Here is a 21,236-nt window from a genome sequence, read left to right on the forward strand (position 1 = left end):
TGTCCGTAGAGGTCCGAGACAGGATTGCAGAAGGACAACCATCTCTGCAGCACTCCACCAATCAGGCCATTATGGTAGAGAGGCCAGACTGACGCCACTCCTCAGTAAAAGGCACATGACAGCCAGCTTGGAATTTGCCAAAAGGCATCTAAAGACTCTCAGACCATGAGAAACAAGATTCTCTGGTCTGACGAAACCAAGATTGAACTCTTTGCCCTGAATGCCAAGCATCACTTCTAGAGGAAACCTAGCACCATCCCTACGGTGAAGCATGGTGGTGGCAGCATCAAGCTGTGGGGATGTTTTTCAGCTGCAGGGACTGGGAGACTAGTCAGGATCGAGGCAAAGATTAACGGAGCAAAGTACAGCGAGATCCTTGATGAAAACCTGCTCAGAGCGCTCACTACCTCAGACTGGGGGCAAAGGTTCACCTTCCAACCAGACAACGACCCTAAGCATACAGCCAAGACAGCGCAGGAGTGGCTTCGGGACAAGTCTCTGAATGTCCTTGAGTGGCCCAGCCAGAGCCCGGACATGAACCCGATGGAACATCTCTGGAGAAACCTGAAAATAGCTGTGCAGCAACGCTCCCCATCCAACCTGACAGAGCTTGAGAGGATCTGCAGAGAAGAATGGGAGAAATTCCCCATATACAGGTGTGCCAAGCTTGTAGCGTCATACCCAAGAAGACTCGAGGCTGTAATCGCTGCCAAAGGTGCTTCAACAAAGTACTGAGTAAAGGGTCTGAATACTTATGTAAATGTCATATTTCTGTTTTAGCAAAATTTTCTAAAATCCTATTTTTGCTTTGTCATTATGGGGCAGTGTGCAGATTGGGGAGGAAAAAACTATTCAATCAATTTTAGAATAAGGCTGCAACCCAACAAAATGTGGGAAAAGTCAAGGGGTCCGAATACTTTCCGAAGGCACTAACATTCAGTATAAAAAATATGCAGAAGTAGAGGAAATTAGAAAGGGTTGGCAAATACTTTTTCACAGCACTGTACCTTACTATAAGGAGGGAGAAGCACTACATTCACATAGAGCAGAACTGGTGCGGCATTAGTTTAAATAATTACATTTTCCACATGGTAATAAGAATCAGTTGAGTGTAATAACCCATTGTTCACTCAAATAAGAGGAAATGTAGTCGGCAGGAGTGGAGGAAGAGGCCAACGGTTGATTGTTACTAGTTAACTGACTAAGTGTTCCAAAAGGTTACTTTCTGCTTGAATAAAATTAATGAAATAAAACGTAATTTGGTTTTTGAACCTTAATGTACATGATTGATGATTTATTACGTAAAAAAACATCAACATTTGTGAGCTGTATGCCTCATCTAAGAAAATCCCTAAAACAATTCACACCGAGACAGACTAGGCTGACTGATTATTCATCATAACCGAGTATGAGCTAACACCTCAGTCAGAGGTGTAATCCGTTAAAGATCACAGATGTTTTATTTTGTGAAAAGTGAGTCGTAATGGTATATTCTCTGCCACAAGTCCCTTTCCACAGCATTAAGAATATTGTTTGTTTTTTTTCTCACAGATTTCTTCGAGAATTTATGAAACCTGCGCACCAAAGGACCAAGTTTGTTCCAGGTGTAGGACAGAGTTAGGTGCGAGGGAAAGTTGTGCTGGCTGCCAAGGAGTTGCAGTCGACCGGTACTCGCCAAATACCATTTGAAAGTGACTAATTCGTTTTTTTAAAGACCTGTTGGAGGTTTAATGTGTGTCCCCTAAAATAGGCTACTGGCTGCTGTCATACTGAGGTTTATAAAACTTTAATGGGACTACTTGGATATTGTTGGCAGGGTTATTTAAAAACGATTCTACATGAGAAAAAACTATAGTTCCCACAAACAGAGTCAACTTCAAAGAGTTCTCACAATGGAAAACTATGCAAAACAATCAATCTTATGGACAGCCCTTTGTCTGATAGACCTCCACTTTACACAACCATCTGTAACCATTTAATCTTACAAGTGACCCAGATTAACAAACCAACATGCACCTCTAATTCGATTTGAATCATATCCATCTAACATCTACGGAGAAGGCGTATACCAAGTCACTTATAAATTACCAATGTGACTAGGGAAACAAATGTGGTCCATTTCCTCAAAATGGTATTCCATTGTTCGATGTATTGAAATGGTTCAGGAGAGGAAGGCCTCTCATTTCATTTCCTGTTCTCACATATAAATAATCCTCCTCTGAATTATTTTCACTTGCTTCCCACGACAGTATCGATAAATATAGCATGGCATAGACAGTATAACACAGTAGCCTCAGCAACAATAATGTGAAATACATCGGCCGATCTGGACTGATGCTTGAAATAGCAAGCATGACGACGATGCACCAGACTCTTCTTAATCATTCAACATGACAAATATGTCCCTATGCTCAAATACACAATTGAAAAGACTTTCATTGAAATAAGTTCATGCATGTATACCTAGGCCTATCCAGAACATTACAATTTTGCATAGATACATGACATATGTAGGTGGTTAGCCCATTAAAATACTGTAAATGTTATTAAACCGAAAGAGGGGGGAGCTGTAAGACCCATTGGGCCCTCATCAGCTAGTAGGTGGTGGTTGGCTGAGGCAGACACAGGCAGACAGGCTTAAATGAATTAAGAAAATGTAACCAACAGAGAAAAGTTTACCAAACAGAAGTCATCTAGCGGTAGCTATAAAAAATTATATATTTTACACTTGTATGTCTACCTTCATATGCAGTACCAGTCAAAAGTTTGGACACACCTACTCATTCAAGGGTTTTTCTTTATTTTGACTATTTTCTACATTGTAGAATAATAGTGAAGACATCAAAACTATGAAATAACACATTTGGAATCATGTAGTATCCCAGAAAAGTGTTAAACAAATCAAAATATATTTTATATTTGAGATTCTTCAAATAGCCACCAGTGGGTGAGCCTGGTTCCAAAGTAATTGGGGAACCAGGCCCAGCCAATCAGAATTCGTTTTTTTTTTTTCCCACAAAGAGGTTTTATTACAGACAGAAATACTCCTCAGGACCCGGCCCTCGCGCTCTCTGATGATCCCGCAGGAGAAGAAGCCGGATGTGGAGGTCCTGGGCTGGCGTGGTTACACGTTGTCTGCGGTTGTGAGGCCGGTTGGACATACTGCCAAATTCTCTAAAATAACGGCTTATGGTAGAGAAATTAACATTCAGTTCTCTGGAAACAGCTCTGGTGGACATTCCTGCAGTCAGCATGCCAATCGCACACTCCCTAAAAACTTGAGACATCTGTGGCATTGTGTTGTGTGACAAAACTGCACATTTTAGAGTGGCCTTTTATTGTCCCCAGCACAAGGTGCACTTGTGTAATGATCATGCTGTTTAATCAGCTTCTTGATATGCCACACCTGTCAGGTGGATGAATTGTCTTAACAAATGATAAAATGCTCACTAACAGGGTTATTTTGTGCACTAATTTTGAGAGAAAAAAGCTTTTTGTGCGACCCCAGGAATAGTAGCTCCTGCTTTCACAACAGCTAATGGGCAATGGTGTAAAGTACTTAAGTAAAAATACTTGAAAGTACCACTTAAGTAGTTTTTTTGGGTATCTTTACTTTAGTATGTATATTTATTACTACTTTTACTTTACTATATTCCTAAAAAAAATGATGTACTTTTTACTCAATACATTTTCCCTGACACCCAAAAGTACTCATTTTGAATGCTTAGCAGGACAAGAAAATTGTCTAATTCACACACGTATCAAGAGAACATCCCTGGTCATCCCCACTGCCTCTGATCTGGCAGACTCACTAAACACATGCTTCGTTTGTAAATGATGTCTGAGTGTTGGAGCGTGCTCCTGGTTATCCGTAAACAGTGGCGGCTCCTGAAAAAATTCTCAGGGGGGGCAATTTTTCTGATGATTTAGGTGACCTACACACATTTTTAAAAAGATATGTCCAGCAACAACATGAAGACAGGGGCAGCATATAAGTCAATACCAGAAGCATTTATTGACTGATCTCAAAAGTGTTGGCTTACCAGGGTTGGTGGAGCCCTCAGTTTCATCTTTGCCTCGCAAAGCTAACTCAAACACTCCGCAAAACTTCACACACTGGATTAGCCGGCTGAGGATGTGGCGGTTCTTGCTAATGTCGTAGTAAATATATTTGTTATAGTGAATATGGAATATGATATGTTGAGTAAAATGTTGTGCTAAGATCTATTTAGGTCAGGAGCTGGTTATAAGTTCTGTTCCTATCCAATAACAATGGACAAAAGGGTCCTATCTTGTCAGCCTTGTCAGTTTCAGTTCTCCAGTAAACTTGTGATTATCAACACTAACCTCATCGTTGTGGCGGCGGACAGCTAGCCTGTATCCCTCATCCAGTTGAGTGGGAATGTTCACTCTCCCAAAGCAGACAATCTCAAACAGCTATCCATGTGGGTCTTTGACAGCTCATGTTTCTTAATCTTTCCTGAAAGATGGTGCATGTCTGTTACACACCAGTCGCTGTCCAAGCGGTGCTGTCTGCCGTGCCGCCTTCAGGGTGAAAGAGTAAGCAGGGGGTAGCAGAAGACTGCATTAGCTACATCGCAGCCTGCTAGCCAGGTTTTTCGTTCGTACCAATTTTTGGAAAATCCTCGGGTGTAGGACTTCCCCCTTTAGTAGAAACCTGTTGAATTATTAAATTTGGTCTGGGGAGGTCCTAATTGTTTCGTTGCCAATTTATCTTCATTTGTTCGCCGACAAAAAGGAACTTCTTTCAAAGACACAATCGAGTTGCACTGAAGCCTAGCCATTTTCACAGTAGTAGTGAATTGATTGATGAGGCTACCCGCTCTTTTCTTAGTTACGTTCATGGTTATGTTACGTATGACGAAAGCGCGTAAGTGCAAGCCCTCAGAAACCCATAGAGATTGTATTGAAAGCTCTGATATTTGAAAAAAATAGATTTTACATGGGAGTCTATGACAGACTTCTGGGCGATTTTCAACCTGACTGAAATCGCCCCCAAAAAGGGGGGCCATTTGAAGCACGACTTTAGCCTGATTGGACATTTAGTGGCACTGTGGCAGATCAGACGTCTAGATTACAACACTGATAACTACTGTTGCCGTGATATAATTGATTAGAAAAAAAATCCCTTCCTTTTCCCGTTTGGCAGTGCGTCGCCCATATCGCCCTATTGAACACACCGCCCCTGTCCGTAAATTGTTTTGGGTTTGCTTAATATAAGGAATTTGAAATGATTTATACTTTTACTTTTGATACTTAAGTATCTTTTAGCAATTACATTTACCTTTGCTACTTAAGTATATTTAAAACGTTTATATTTTTGTTTAGTGTATATCGGGTGTTGATGCCTACCCTAGTATGGAGGACTAAAAGTGCCACAATTAAATAAATAAATACACCATTAAATAATTACTTAAATGTGTCATTAATTAATTCAAATTAGAATTAAATACATAAATGTGTAATTAAATGTATCATTAATTAATTCAAATACCGATTCATTTTATGTAAAATACATATATAATTATTTCACTATTTACATTTACATTTCATGATCCTGCATTGCAGTGATTCATGAATTACTTAAAACTGTCAAACTGACCCATCAAAGTCAGTGGGCGGGGCTAACGCGAATCTAGTCTGATCCATTGCTTTGGTCTGAAGTAGAGTAGGCCAACCTGGATAGAGACAATGGAGGATCTCCGTGAACTTTCCAGGGAGTTGGTTAGAGACATTTTAAACTTAGCAGAGGATGTAGAAGCAGGACCTGCTGACATTATCCGGAATTGATTTGTCTTGGCTTGATGCAGAGGGTAACCAATCAGGCGTTAGGTTCCGCCTACCAACTTTTGATGGGTCAGTTTGACAGTTTTAAGTAATTCAGGAAGCACTCCAACGCAGGACCATGAAATGTAAATGTAAATAGTGAAATTATTATATATGTATTTTACATAAAATGAATCGGTATTTGAATTAATTAATGACACATTTAATAACACATTTATGTATTTAATTCTAATTTGAATTAATTAATGACACATTTAAGTAATTATTTAATGGTGTATTTATTTATTTAATTGTGGCACTTTTAGTCCTCCATACCCTAGTTGTGAAAGCATCTGAATTGAAACTTGTTGGAGCTTGTTAGAGGTGTTTGAAGTGCAGCAGTTGCGCGACGCCACAGATCTCTAGGTAATGTGGATAGCATCTCCACCTGTTAAACTGCAGCAGCCATTGTTCAGAGCATCTCGTCGTGCATGGGCCCTATCCAGATTCCACATTCTTCAAAGGTCAGCGCTAGGGGTATTCACAGACAGGCTAGTGGCTCAGCGAAGACGCGATCATGGCCTCCACAGCACTGAATTGCACACATTTTATGTTGTGTTTTATTTATTGTTCGTTACTTGTTGGTAATATATTTTGCGATGCTGATTCTGAAGAAGATGAACATGCCAAGCATACGTATACGGTGGATATGTTCAACAATGCTGTCCCCACCGCTCCCCACTTTGTCATGTTCTTCGCCCCTTGGTAAGCAAAAGTTTTCAAGTTTTAACCTGAATGAATGGATAAACTCGCTAGGTAGAGTGCAGTTTGTAAAGTTATTGACAATATTTAGATGGCTACCATATTTCTTTACCAACTTATAAGATTTTCAAGTTGTCATGGGCTACAGTAGCAGCTAACTTGCAGCTAGCTAGTTCAGCTTTTATTGCCGGCTAGCTGTCTAAAAAGCTAGCTACTAAGCTAACTAGTCAGCCAAGTTGTATTATTTTTTGCTACAAATGATAACTAGGACTTGTATATAAAATGTTATCCATCATTGCATTGATGCGAAGTCATTGTAATCTAGCTAGCTAACTAACACACTGGCTAAAGATTGGCTAACAAATCACATGAGACCAGAACTACGCTAACGTTAGTTAACATGCTTTGGTTGCTAATCATTAGAGCCTGGGAAACTTATGGAAACTTGTGAACTTTTTGAAGTGACGATTCAACTTGGACTGCCCCGTACTTTAACGTTAGTTGACATAGTCGCTAACTACATGCACAGTGCAGTGTTTCTCCCCCCCCCCACCATGGTGTTCATTTTGCTGCACAGTTGTTTGTACTGTATAACAGCTAGCCTAGCTAGCTAACAGTACAGTAGAGTGAAGGAATGGACCATTTTATGATGAGACCGCTTACGTGGCAACCACTGATTGACGTAACTTCGTAGACATGCATGCCCTAAAGCTGCCTAAAAATGTCCTACGTTTTTTCAACACAAGGAACAATCTACTTGCTGTAGTAAGGCCTAATATGTTGGTATCTTTTCTGAAATGTAAGCGTTTGGACAACAGTGCAGTTCTTCATCACTTCACAGGAGTATCTTTACTGTATACCTCCCTGCACACAGTTACAAGCTGACCCCACACTGCACAAACTGATCAAATAAACATAAAAAGCTATTTTGATAACTTAAGTCAGACAACATGACAAGGCGGCACATGTATGCCACTTGCCATAGAAACATGAAGACAGTTGGAATTCAATAGGAGTGTTGAGTTGTATCAGGTGTCTCCCTTTTCCACTGAGACTGGGCTCTCTCTATTTAATGCCTAGGCTAATCAGTGTTTCCACCAATTTTTTAGTGTTTGCGTCTTGGCAGATATATCCCGAGTGGCGCAGCGGTCTAAGGCACTGCATCTCAGTGCTTGAGGCGTCACTACAGACCCCCTGGTTCGATTCCAGGCTGTATCATAACCGGCCGTGATTGGGAGTCCCACAGGGCGGCGCACAATTGGCCCAGCGTCGTCCGGGTTTGGCCGGTGAAGGCCGTCATTGTAAATAAGAATTTGTTCTTAACTGACTTGCCTGGTTAAATAAAGGTTAAATAAAATGTTAAAATCTCAGCGGTGGCAACAATGATATAGGGGGGGGGAACAGCTAATTCCAGGCAGAACTGTGAGGCCTGTACCACCTCAGGGAAAATACTTTGAAAGAACCTGTGCTGCGTTTTGTTTCCAGGTGTGGTCACTGTCAGAGGCTACAGGGGACATGGAACGAGATGGGGGACAAATACAACAGCATGGAGACTCCACCCGCCTACGTAGTAAAGGTTGACTGCACTCAGGATGTTAAGTTCTGCTCCAATGTCCACGGCATCAGGGGCTACCCCACGTAGGTATAGGGTTGTATTAATTAGTGCACACCATAGCAAAACATTTAAAAAATGTTTTGCAACAGAACCGTTTCTTACTGGATTTCTTATTGGAGAAGTTCATGTACTACCTCGCCATTTCAAGGTGTATCTTCATTTTGCCACTAGGATAAACCATGTAGCTAGACTGATTACTTATTGACTGATAGCAGTGTGATACATTGACATGCATTTAGTTTAATGTTTAACCACCTTGTTTTGCAGTGTATGCTGTTACATTTTATTAGCCAAGAACTAACGTTGAGTTGCATGTAATGACGAAGGAATTGATCAGTTAAGTGTATTGTGAGTGTGTCAGTCATCTTACAGAGCAGTAGGGCCTAGTCATTGAGGCGAATGATCTCGTTGACCCCCTGTGTTGTCTGTAGGCTGAAGCTGTTCAAACCTGAGCAGGAGGCGATGAAGTACCAAGGCCCCAGGGACCTGCAGTCTCTGGAGACCTGGATGCTCAACACTCTGCAGGAGGAGCCTGTGGTAAGTGGGTGGGGGGTGTTACCTTAGTGCAGCGACGATGGCGGCGGTACATGCATCTCATCTGAAATGGCTTCTCCTCCTAATTTCCTTTAATCTGCGCTGATTTGAAAGCCTTGGATAGGTGAATGCAAATTAACAGTGGACAACCTTGTTATTGCTTCCACTTGATCCTGTTCTCAGTGCATGAGGATGATGACGAGAGGGAATTCCTTTAAACCAGGGATCATCAACTAGATTCAGCCGCGCTAAAAAAATTGAAATCCGTTAGCGGATGGTCAGGGGGCTGGAACATAATTACAAATAATTTGTAGACTGCAAATTGACCGGAAGAAGCCCAAACATATATTTTAATTGAGTACAGGCTTAAGTGAATGGACATATACAAAGACAGAATGCAATATGGAATTTTTATTTAGATATATTGGGGTAGGCCTCGTCTCTGAAGAAATGCTCCTCAGAGCCAGATGTTGATGGCAGATACCCTTAGAGGGACAGCTGGCATCAAAACCCCCCGCTGGAACAGCCCCAGACCATTATTCCTCCTCCACCAAAATGTACAGTTGGCGCTATGCATTGGGACAGGTAGCGTTCTCCTGGCACCCGCCAAACCCAGATTCGTCGGACTGCCAGATAGTGAAGCGTGATTCATCACTCCAGAGAACGCGTTTCCAATGCTCCAGAGTCCAATGGCGGCGAGCTTTACACCACTCCAGCCAACGCTTGGCATTGCGCATGGTGATCTTACGCTTGTGTGCAGCTGCTCTGCCATGGAAACCCAGTTCACGAAGTTCCCGACGAACAGTTCTTGTGCTGACGTTGCTTCTAGAGGCAGTTTGGAACTCTGTAGTAAGTATTGCAACTGAGGACAGACGATTTTTACGCACAATGCGCATCAGCACTCGGCGGTCCCATTCTGAGAGCTTGAGTGGCCTACCACTTCGCGGCTGAGCCGTTGTTGCTCCTAGACGTTTCCACTTCACAATAACAGCACTTACAGTTGACCGGGGTAGCTCAAGCAGGGCAGAAGTTTGACGAACTGACTTGTTGGAAAGGTGGCATCCTATGACGGTGCCACGTTGAGGTCACTGAGCTCTTCAGGAAGGCCATTTTACTGCCAATGTTTGTCTATGGAGATTGCATGGCTGTGTGCTCGATTTTATACACCTGTCAGCCACAGGTGTGGCTGAAATAGCCGAATCCACTAATTTGAAGGGGTGTCCACGTACTTTTCTATATGTAGTGTAATTGCGCTAGTGAGCCCATAGGTTAATCAGGAAGCATGTTGACATTGCCTTAGTGTGCCGTGCTCAAAGGCTGGAGTTAATCATTGTATGATGATCCCCGCGCTTGCTAATTGTGAAGGATTAGGACACGTAACACTATACTGACGAGGTAACATTGTAGCCAACACCATATATGTACCTGCTATGCCCATGAGCTAGGAAGCTATGTGAATATATTATGCTTACTGAAATAAAATACAAGTGACCCCCATTCAGATCAGCGTTACTGATTTGAACTTTTGTAACTACATAATATTTGTCTAAAAAAGTATCATTTCAAACCTTGCCTCCATTTGTATATGATCACATACAGTGGGGAAAAAAAGTATTTAGTCAGCCACCAATTGTGCAAGTTCTCCCACTTAAAAAGATGAGAGAGGCCTTTAATTTTCATCATAGGTACACGTCAACTATGACAGACAAAATGAGAAAAAAAATTCCAGAAAATCACATTGTAGGATTTTTTATGATTTTATTTGCAAATTATGGTGGAAAATAAGTATTTGGTCAATAACAAAAGTTTCTCAATACTTTGTTATATACCCTTTGTTGGCAATGACACAGGTCAAACGTTTTCTGTAAGTCTTCACAAGGTTTTCACACACTATTTTGGCCCATTCCTCCATGCAGATCTCCTCTAGAGCAGTGATGTTTTGGGGCTGTCGCTGGGCAACACGGACTTTCAACTCCCTCAAAGATTTTCTATGGGGTTGAGATCTGGAGACTGGCTAGGCCACTCCAGGACCTTGAAATGCTTCTTACGAAGCCACTCCTTCGTTGCCCGGGCAGTGTGTTTGGGATCATTGTCATGCTGAAAGACCCAGCCACGTTTCATCTTCAATGCCCTTGCTGATGGAAGGAGGTTTTCACTCAAAATCTCACGATACATGGCCCCATTCATTCTTTCCTTTACACGGATCAGTCGTCCTGGTCCCTTTGCAGAAAAACAGCCCCAAAGCATGATGTTTACACCCCCATGCTTCACAGTAGGTATGGTGTTCTTTGGATGCAACTCAGCATTCTTTGTCCTCCAAACACGACGAGTTGAGTTTTTACCAAAAGTTCTATTTTGGTTTCATCTGACCATATGACATTCTCCCAATCCTCTTCTGGATCATCCAAATGCACTCTAGCAAACTTCAGACGGGCCTGGACATGTACTGGCTTAAGCAGGGGGACACGTCTGGAACTGCAGGATTTGAGTCCCTGGCGGCGTAGTGTGTTACTGATGGTAGGCTTTGTTACTTTGGTCCCAGCTCTCTGCAGGTCATTCACTAGGTCCCCCTGTGTGGTTCTGGGATTTTTGCTCACCGTTCTTGTGATCATTTTGACCCCACGGGGTGAGATCTTGCGTGGAGCCCCAGATCGAGGGAGATTATCAGTGGACTTGTATGTCTTCCATTTCCTAATAATTGCTCCCACAGTTGATTTCTTCAAACCAAGCTGCTCACCTATTGCAGATTCAGTCTTCCCAGCCTGGTGCAGGTCTACAATTTTGTTTCTGGTGTCCTTTGACAGCTCTTTGGTCTTGGCCATAGTGGAGTTTGGAGTGTGACTGTTTGAGGTTGTGGACAGGTGTCTTTTATACTGATAACAAGTTCAAACAGGTGCTATTAATACAGGTAACGAGTGGAGGACAGAGGAGCCTCTTAAAGAAGAAGTTACAGGTCTGTGAGAGCCAGAAATCTTGCTTGTTTGTAGGTGACCAAATACTTATTTTCCACCATAATCTGCAAATAAATTCATTAAAAATCCTACAGTGTGATTTTCTGGAATTTTTTTTCTTAATTTGTCTGTCATAGTTGACGTGTACCTATGATGAAAATTACAGGCCTCTCTCATCTTTTTAAGTGGGAGAACTTGCACAATTGGTGGCTGACTAAATACTTTTTTTCCCCACTGTATCTCTCTATTATGCGTGGAAATACACTACCGGTCAAAAGTTTTTGAACACTTACTCATTCAAGGGTTTTTCTTTATTTTTACTATTTTCTACATTGTAGAATAATAGTGAAGACATCAAAACTATGAAATAACACGTATGGAATCATGTAGTAACCAAAAAAGTGTTAAACAAATCAAAATATATTTTATATTTGAGATTCTTCAAATATCCACCCTTTGCCTTGATGACAGCTGTGCACACTCTTGGAGTTCTCTCAACCAGCTTCATGAGGTAGTCACCTGGAATGCATTTCAATGAACAGGTGTGCCTTCTTAAAAGTTAATTTGTGGAATTTCTTTCCTTCTTAATGCATTTGAGCCAATCAGTTGTGTTGTGACAAGGTAGGGGGATATACAGAAGATAGCCCTATTTGGTAAAAGACAAAGTCCATATTATGTCAAGAACAGCTCAATACTATAAGACATGAAGGTCCGTCAATACGTAACATTTCAATAACTTTGAAAGTTTCTTGAAGTGCAGTCGCAAAAACCATCAAGCGCTATGATGAAACTGGGTCTCATGAGGACCGCCACAGGAATGGAAGACCCAGAGTTACCTCTGCTGCAGAGGATAAGTTCATTAGATTTACCAGCCTCAGAAATTACAGCCCAAATAAATGCTTCACAGAGTTCAAGTAACAGACACATCTCAATATCATCTGTTCAGAGGAGACTGTCTGAATCAGGCCTTCATGGTCGAATTGCTGCAAAGAAACCACTACTAAAGGACACCAATAAGAAGAAGAGACTTGCTTGTGCCAATACACATGAGCAATGGACATTAGAATGGTGGAAATTTGTCCTTTGTTATGGAGTCCAAATTGGAGATTTTTGGTTCCAACCGCCGTGTCTTTGTGAGACACGGTGTGGGTTAACGTATGATCTCCGCATGTGTATTTCCCACCATAAAGTATGGAGGAGGAGGAGGTGTTATGGTGTGGGGGTGCTTTGCTGGTGACACTATCTGTGATTTATTTAGAATTCAAGGCACACTTAACCAGCATGGCTACCACAGCATTCTGCAGTGATACGCCATCCTATCTGGTTTGCGCTTAGTGGGATTATCATTTGTTTTTCAACAGGACAATGACCCAACACACCTCCAGGCTGTGTAAGGGCTATTTTACCAAGAAGGAGATTGATGGAGTACTGCATCAGATGGCCTGGCCTCCACGATCCCCCAAACTCAACCCAATTGAGATGGTTTGGGATGAGTTGGACTGCAGAGTGAAGGAAAAGCAGCCAACAAGTGCTCAGCATATGTGGGAACTCCTTCAAGATTGTTGGAAAAGCATTCCAGGTGAAGCTGGTTGAGAGAATGCCAAGAGTGTGCAAAGGTTGGCTATTTGAAGAATCTCAAATATAAAATATATTTTGATTTGTTGAACACTTTTTTGGTTACTACATGATTCCATGTTTTATTTCATAGTTTTGATGTCTTCACTATTATTCTACGATGTAGAAAATAGTAAAAATAAAGAGAAATCCTTGAATGAGTAGGTGTTTCATAACTTTTGAACCGATTTCCAAAATTAAAATCGCATGGAGCTGCTTTGCTGGTGTTTTCAGTCATTTATGTCCAACAATAAATCATTGAAATCTTGGGGGCCAAATAAAATCCCCCGGTTTTAAACCTTTGAGACCATCTGAATAAAACCTTGAGACTAATGTTATGTGATGGCAATCTATATATGATGTTCTGTGGGTTAGCAGGAGCCAGAGACTGAACTGGAGCCTCCCAAAGCCCCAGAGCCCAAGCAGGGCCTGTTTGACCTCACTGCTGGCAACTTCAAGGCCCACATCGCTAAAGGTAATGTGGGGGACTGGGATCTGTCAGTACAATATACATATGCCAACAGTCTCTTTTATAGCCTGGTCCCAGATCTGTTTTTGCTGTCTCGCACCATAGGAGTTGGCAAGACAGCGCAAACTGACCTGGGACCAGGCTTGTCTATTTATACCCAAATACAACGTGTGAGAGTTCCTTAACACAACTTTTTTTGTAAGCTACATATGTCAATTTTCTACAGCGATTAACTTAATTTAGATGCTGTCATTTCCTTGAAACCATGACGCAATCCACTCTACATTTATCTCATGCAAACCGCATGTTTCCGGTCACTGGACAAGCACAACAAAAATACATGGTGGTCATGATAAATGTCCCGCTGAAATTGCAGCTCTTCAGCCCGGTTTTGAGTTGAATGTTTTGGTTGAGAAGTAAAAATAAATATATTCCTGTTTGGAGAAAAAATACAGGATATGACAGGGTCATTTTTAAGAGGAATGTTTGTGTCCAACCTTTTTAAATGGTGGCAAGATTGGCTGTGACAAAATTGCGTAACAGGTAGCATTTAACCTCTGAGCTCAGTGTATTTTAGTCTCTGGGCCAGTAATGCAGAGGCCATTTTATAGTTGATGTTATTTCATCAACTAAATACCCATCCTTAAGCTAAAACGCTCTGATTTCTGTGCTTTCAGATTGTAGCTACCCTTACTGCACATACATTTTTTATTTTTTGGGGGGTGGGGTACTTTTTACCCCTTTTTCTCCCCAATTTCGTAATATCCAATTGGTAGTTACCGTCTTGTCCCATCGCTGCAACTCCTGTACGGACTCGGGAGAGGCGAAGGTCGAGAGCCATGCGTCCTCCGAAACACGACCCTGCCACGCTGAACTGCTTCTTGACACACTGCTCGCTTAACCCGGAAGCCAGCCACACCAATGTGTCGGAGGAAACACCGTACAACTGGCGACCGAAGTCAGCGTGCATGAGTCGCTAGAGCGCGATGGGACAAGGACATCCCGGCCAGCAAAACCCTCCCCTAACCCGGACGACGCTGCGCCAATTGTGAGCCGCCTCATGGGTCTCCCGGTCGCGGCCGGCTGCGACACAGCCTGGGATCCAACCCGGATCTGTAGTGGCGCCTCAAGCACTGCGATGCAGTGCCTTAGACCACTGCACCACTCGGGAGGCTTACTGTACATTTTTATATATGATGTTTTCCAGTATTAATGTATTTTTCCTCTCTTCTCCGCAGGGTCCCACTTTGTCAAGTTCTTTGCCCCCTGGTGCGGTCACTGCAAGGCCATGGCCCCGACCTGGGAGCAGCTGGCCACCAGCTTCGAGCACTCGGACAACATCAAGATCGGCAAGGTGGGTGACAAGTCACCAGCAGGGGACTGGAGCGCCATGTTTGTCAGCTATGTACACGTGCACAAGTCCAGGATACGGAACTTATGACAACTCATTTTTGTTTTGTACAGTAAAATGATACGACCCATTCAACAAATGTTATTTATGGCTGTGGTTTGATGTTTTGTATTGGACTGACAGCCCAGTGGTAGTAGAAGTTACTGCATGTTAATATTTCCACATGAAAAGCACAACTGGCTATCTTTACCAGCTACACGCGTTTTAAATGTGAATTATGACAAACTAGGTATGAGCTGGATATGCTGAATGAATTCTGATTAAACTGGTGTGTTGTGATTGGCCAGGTGGACTGTACCCAGCACTACGAGGTGTGCTCTGAGAACTCTGTGCGTGGCTACCCCACCCTGCTTTTCTTCAAGGACGGAGAGAAGGTACCTAGTTTGGTTGGCTAACTCACTGAAGAAGACCTTGTGTCATTGTGTTCTGTAACCCATTTATGTTTTGTAAGGAGCTATGACTTCACCATTTTAAGGAGTCAGTTTGTTAACCCTTTCCGGTGGTGGTGTTGTCTGTCCAGGCGGACCAGTACAAAGGCAAGCGGGACCTGGACTCTCTGAAGGACTTTGTGGACAACCAGGTCAAGGCTGCTGCTGCTAAGGGGGATGATGAACACCCACATGCCAACGAGATCCCAGTACCCAGCGACGAGCCTGCTAAAGAGGAGGTACTGCAGTGTGTGGTTTTCTCTCCGGTATAATAGGCCTTCCAGATTTAAAATACTCCACATGCTATGTTGTGGGTAAATGCCTACGTCGAGATCTAATTTTGGTGCCGGGCACCCTGTTGCGTGTGTGGGCAGCACGTTTTTACAGCATACCTCTCCAGATACTTAATAAGTGGAATAAGATCTCAGGCAGATGTTTTAGCAGTGAGATTACCATCTAGCCAGCCCAGGCCAAGCTGTTTGACTCGACTCCAGTCATAGGCCTCAGCTACACAACGGTTAACTAGAAGTAGCAAATATGGGCAGGGTAGTTATTTTTGTGCTTGCAACGCAAGGATAGTGGGTTCGATTCCCGGGACCACCCATACTTAAAATTTGTGCACACATGTCTGTAAGTCGCTTTGGATAAAAGTGTTTGCTAAATTACATTTATTATTATTATATTAGAATGTTCAGTGTGAAGTGACATCACTAGTCTTAAAAAAGACATGGCACATGTGGTTTAACGAGAGATCCGATGCTACTTCCAATAAAATGTAGAACTCGATTAGACTCGGATGTCCGGTTTATGAACTTAGGCTACTTCTTTGAATTACTGGTCTTGTGGACGTGTAAACCAATACAGGACCGTGAATGATACAATCTGAAGTGATCTATTTTTTTCCTTGCAGTCTGGCGTGATTACACTCACAGAGGCCAACTTTGATGAGACAGTGGCCAAGGGACTGGTATTCATCAAGTTCTACGCTCCATGGTAAGAAATAGCTCTTTACGAGCTATTAAATCCAAATGTATGTTCTATTTAACCTATCTCACCTTGAATGAAATGTACAATATTTAAGGCAATTTGTGTTGGTGATTGACTTAAATTGAGGGGCCACAACTAGAAGGCATAACCATAACTCGCGTAACCTTCCGTCCCCTCCAGGTGTGGCCACTGTAAGAATCTGGCCCCTGTCTGGGAGGACCTGTCTAAGAAGGAGTTCCCTGGCCTGACTGACGTGAAGATTGGCAAAGTGGACTGCACTGTGGAGAGGACGATCTGCAACAGGTTTTCCGTAGGTGTTCTATGTTGTACATTGACTGCCTGGAGCTGAGGGATGATTCAGAAAGAGCACTTCTGAAGTCTGCCATGCTCTTTCTGAAGTCTGCCATGCTCTTTCTGAAGTCTGCCATGCTCTTTCTGAAGTCTGCCATGCTCTTTCTGAAGTCTGCCATGCTCTTGGTTATAAATAGCAAGACCTTGAGACATGTTGTTTATAACACACACAAACAGCAGGTGTGACCCAGAGCCGCAGGAAGTATAAACGGTGGACTGTGGGTTAGCTGAGTTCCACTAGCCATAAAACTATACAGCACATACCTCATGGCAGGATTGGATGACCAGTGATGCTGCGCTACCAGGACACCCTCATTGCCCTTTTAAGAAGGTCAATGTTATGACCATCACAACCTTTATCGCTAGGACAGTCCATGGTATAGCCATCACAACCTTTATCGCTAGGACAGTCCATGGTATAGCCATCACAACCTTTATCGCTAGGACAGTCCATGGTATAGCCATCACAACCTTTATCGCTAGGACAGTCCATGGTATAGCCATCACAACCTTTATCGCTAGGACAGTCCGTGGTATATCCATCAACCTTTATCGCTAGGACAGTCCGTGGTATAGCCATCACAACCTTTATCGCTAGGACAGTCCGTGGTATCGCCATCACAACCTTTATCGCTAGGACAGTCCGTGGTATAGCCATCACAACCTTTATCGCTAGGACAGTCCATGGTATAGCCATCACAACCTTTATCGCTAGGACAGTCCGTGGTATATCCATCACAACCTTTATCGCTAGGACAGTCCGTGGTATATCCATCAACCTTTATCGCTAGGACAGTCCGTGGTATATCCATCAACCTTTATCGCTAGGACAGTCCGTGGTATAGCCATCACAACCTTTATCGCTAGGACAGTCCGTGGTATAGCCATCACAACCTTTATCGCTAGGACAGTCCGTGGTATAGCCATCACAACCTTTATCGCTAGGACAGTCCGTGGTATAGCCATCACAACCTTTATCGCTAGGACAGTCCGTGGTATATCCATCACAACCTTTATCGCTAGGACAGTCCGTGGTATATCCATCACAACCTTTATCGCTAGGACAGTCCGTGGTATATCCATCACAACCTTTATCGCTAGGACAGTCCGTGGTATAACCATCACAACCTTTATCGCTAGGACGCTCCCTGGAATTTCCCCTGACTCAAGGACATGGGGCAGTAGTCTCTGCAGCTGCAGCCTATCTGTCTCTGTAGAGGCTAACAGAGTGAATTAACTTATGGTATAATTCACACTGCTAAACGATAGGGACGTAACTATTCACCAGTAAGCATCGGTCTCAGATTCAAATGTTTAAGATACAGGTCATCGGTCCGCGGACCCCAAACCGATCCAAATGTAGCGTGCATCGGTCAGTAAATCGATTCAAACGTTACGAATCGCAGGTTCACTAAAATGTTTTGCTCATATTACATTCTTTCTACATTCCGAAAATACCTAATATTTTGTGACGACTGATGCGTCCTCTCTTTCAGTGTCGAACTGTGTTGAGTCATTGATCTACAAGTCATTTTGCATGCCAAACAACCCCAAGCAATATCAGGCTAGTCAAACTGCGCACTGTGCCCAGATTCGCAAGCTAACCAACGCAAAGAAGGCAGCCTGTTCCTGATTGTGCACATCCGCGCAGCACCTATAGCATTCAAATGCTAAAATGGCTGGCGTGATATTAGGCTTTATTAGTTGAGTGACAACCTACTGTAATCTGCTAGGTTATTGTTATCTATGCGCTGTATAAAAAATTGTGTTTTACCGGAATAAAAGTAAGCCACCGGAGACGACTCACCTGGCTTATAGCCTACCTGCTGAACAAGGCTTATTTTGATTGTTCAAGTTCACCGTCAGCAATCATTTTGGTAGTTTTGCTTTTAAACAAGCAGTGTATATTGTCGTTTTTAGATATGCAGGGTAAAGTTGATTCTGGGGGGGGTGTACTAGGTGCCTACATAGTAAATACACTATATATATATATATATCTCATTTACAAAAACACACCGTCAGCTCAGAGGCTCAGCTAATGAGCTCCATCAGCAGCAGATGTTATTTTAGAATGGAAAATGAATGTTTATGCAACAAATGTTAGTGCATCGATTAGTTTCCAACTAAAACGTGTCGTTCCTGTATCAGATCCCATGTATTGAATCATCTTGAAAGGGAAAGATCTAGGTGGTTCATGCATAGTTTACAGTAAGAGAAAAACATTGCCCACATTCCTTCGGTGTTGACGGATCTGAAGGAATGGGGAAGGTGGAAGTGGTATGGTCAAGGCATTGCAGAGCTAGGTGAAGTTGAGGCCATATTGCTAATACCTATCCATTCCATTCAGATCAGCAAACACTGAGGAGGTAGGGGTTAGCTAGTGGTTGTTACCTGGATGTCAGAAGCTTTGTCCCCTTTCCATTCTACAGGTGAGTGGGTACCCCACCCTGCTGATGTTCAGGGCGGGTGTGCAAGGTGAGGAGCATCATGGAGGGCGCGACTTGGAGAGCCTCCACGGCTTTGTGATGAAGCAGGCCCGAGACGAGCTGTAGCACTGTCCAATCAACGTCCATCGTTAGTTCTCTCCTCCCCCACACAGCATATCTGGCCAACCGGAGGAATCCTTTCTCCTGTAGAGGCTAGCTCTCTTCTTTCTCTCTCTCCGATCATTTTCCTTTCAGAAAGGATTCGCATCAACAGGCTGTTTTTTTACCCCCATCTGTAATGCCTTGTTTTACCCCCTGTCTGTAATGCCTTGTTTACCCCCCGCTTAGTCCCACTGTTCCTCTGGAAATGAAATGATGTAATCGACAACCACTTTTTGCCAGCGGTACTTAATCAGTCAGACCTTGAAAATGCATACTGTTATAGTCATCCCAATACTTGACACAACTCAAGGACGGTTGTCTTAAATTGTGCCTGCCGGTTGTATCAAAAGACGTTGGATTAACTTGACTGAGTTTGTCGGACATTTTAAAACCGTTAATTCTGTGATTTTAAGGAAATCATGTTGATAAACAATCATGAGCAATTAATGTAATGTTACTGCAGCTAAAGGGTGAAAGCTGCGTGACGTTGAGCGTTAAGTTGACGGTACTTCTCATCCATGCCAGTGACGGCCTAACTAACTTAACTCTCAGGGACACCCAGTTCTCGGCCTACTCCATACTGCTATCTCTTATCGGCTAACTTCGTATTCCCCTTATGTGTCTGTAGAGTCCCCCCAACTGCTTGTTGGCTATGTCGGAAGGCTGCAGGAAACTACTTTCCAATGTTTCATGTCAAACTGCCCTTCGTGTGTTCTTCTGACATTGTAAATGTGCTAGAAAATGTCAATGTAGACATGTTCTTTCATTTTCCATTTTAGTGCTGTCAGAGGCTTCGGTTCCAGTCCCACAACGGCACAATATCAGGTGCCTGGTTGGTGTTCTCACCGTTTCTATGAACAATGATTGTCAGTTTGCACGATCAAGACATGCCTTATGAATGGAATCTGGCAGTTTGGGTCATTACAGGAAAACTGCATTTTCATGTATTTGACATTTAGTTAATGTTTGACACAGTCCCTCACATGGTTTGCAAGGGATTGTGTCAAATGTACAAAAAAATATTTTAAAATGGTTTTCTACGGCTAGTTCATTAGAATGGAATATTCAGAATGTCGCAGATAGAAGTGTGTTGTATAGAAGAAACACGTCCTTATCTTGTGTCTGCTGCAAATGCAATAGATTTCACAAAGCTGATGAATATTCTGTTCTATTGACTTAAGCCCTCTATCAGGCCCCAGTGTAAACCATTCTCCCATGTATCACTCATCCACCCAGTGAAGCACAAGAATGTAACAACATTAGTGCTATGGTCACTTTTACTGTTGGTTTATTAACCTTTGAAAAATCTGGAATGTTTGGTTTACCTCCGTATGCTTGAAGAGCAAAACAGAATAGCAAAAATGTTCCACCCACATAATGATCAATTTATATTTTACTTGTTTAGTCAGTATGTTATGATGACAACGTTGATTTTCCTTCTTTCCAGATGTAGTATATCAACCCATTTTGTAAGTGGTTCGCTAAGTCTTTGAATATACGTGTGTGCGCTATTCTGGGGCAGTTGGGGTGAATCAAAAGGGGTCTGAGAATGTGTGTGTGTGCGAATGGAGTTGCTGTGTGAGGCAGTTTTTACATTCAATGCTCAATTAAGGGAAACAAATGCATTCAGAGGCTAACCACTTATTGTCAGTACAATCTTTATGGATAGCACATGGTCTAGGCAGACTCCAGTGAAGGAAAGCAGTATTTTTTTTCTCGTGAGTGGGTTGTACACTGCC

General features: G+C 42.7%; 1 protein-coding gene across 2 annotated transcripts; it reads left to right on the forward strand.

Moving 5' to 3' along the window:
• The first annotated feature begins 6,286 nt into the window (after positions 1-6,286).
• Positions 6,287-19,672, forward strand: LOC121549682 (thioredoxin domain-containing protein 5-like). 2 transcript variants are annotated; one of them, XM_041861516.2, is made up of 10 exons: positions 6,287-6,552; positions 8,035-8,187; positions 8,596-8,701; positions 13,642-13,738; positions 14,971-15,086; positions 15,431-15,517; positions 15,664-15,810; positions 16,482-16,564; positions 16,739-16,868; positions 19,339-19,672. In XM_041861516.2, exons 1-10 carry the CDS (start codon positions 6,365-6,367, stop codon positions 19,459-19,461), a joined length of 1,230 nt encoding a protein of 409 aa, XP_041717450.1. In that variant the 5' UTR covers positions 6,287-6,364; the 3' UTR covers positions 19,462-19,672. The 2 variants fall into 2 exon arrangements, with proteins under 2 accessions (XP_041717450.1, XP_041717449.1); XM_041861515.2 differs by having other exon boundaries at positions 6,289-6,552; positions 13,639-13,738.
• The last annotated feature ends 1,564 nt before the right edge of the window (positions 19,673-21,236 follow it).

Source organism: Coregonus clupeaformis, unplaced genomic scaffold (assembly GCF_020615455.1).
Source record: "Coregonus clupeaformis isolate EN_2021a unplaced genomic scaffold, ASM2061545v1 scaf0140, whole genome shotgun sequence".
Lineage (NCBI taxonomy): Eukaryota > Metazoa > Chordata > Actinopteri > Salmoniformes > Salmonidae > Coregonus > Coregonus clupeaformis.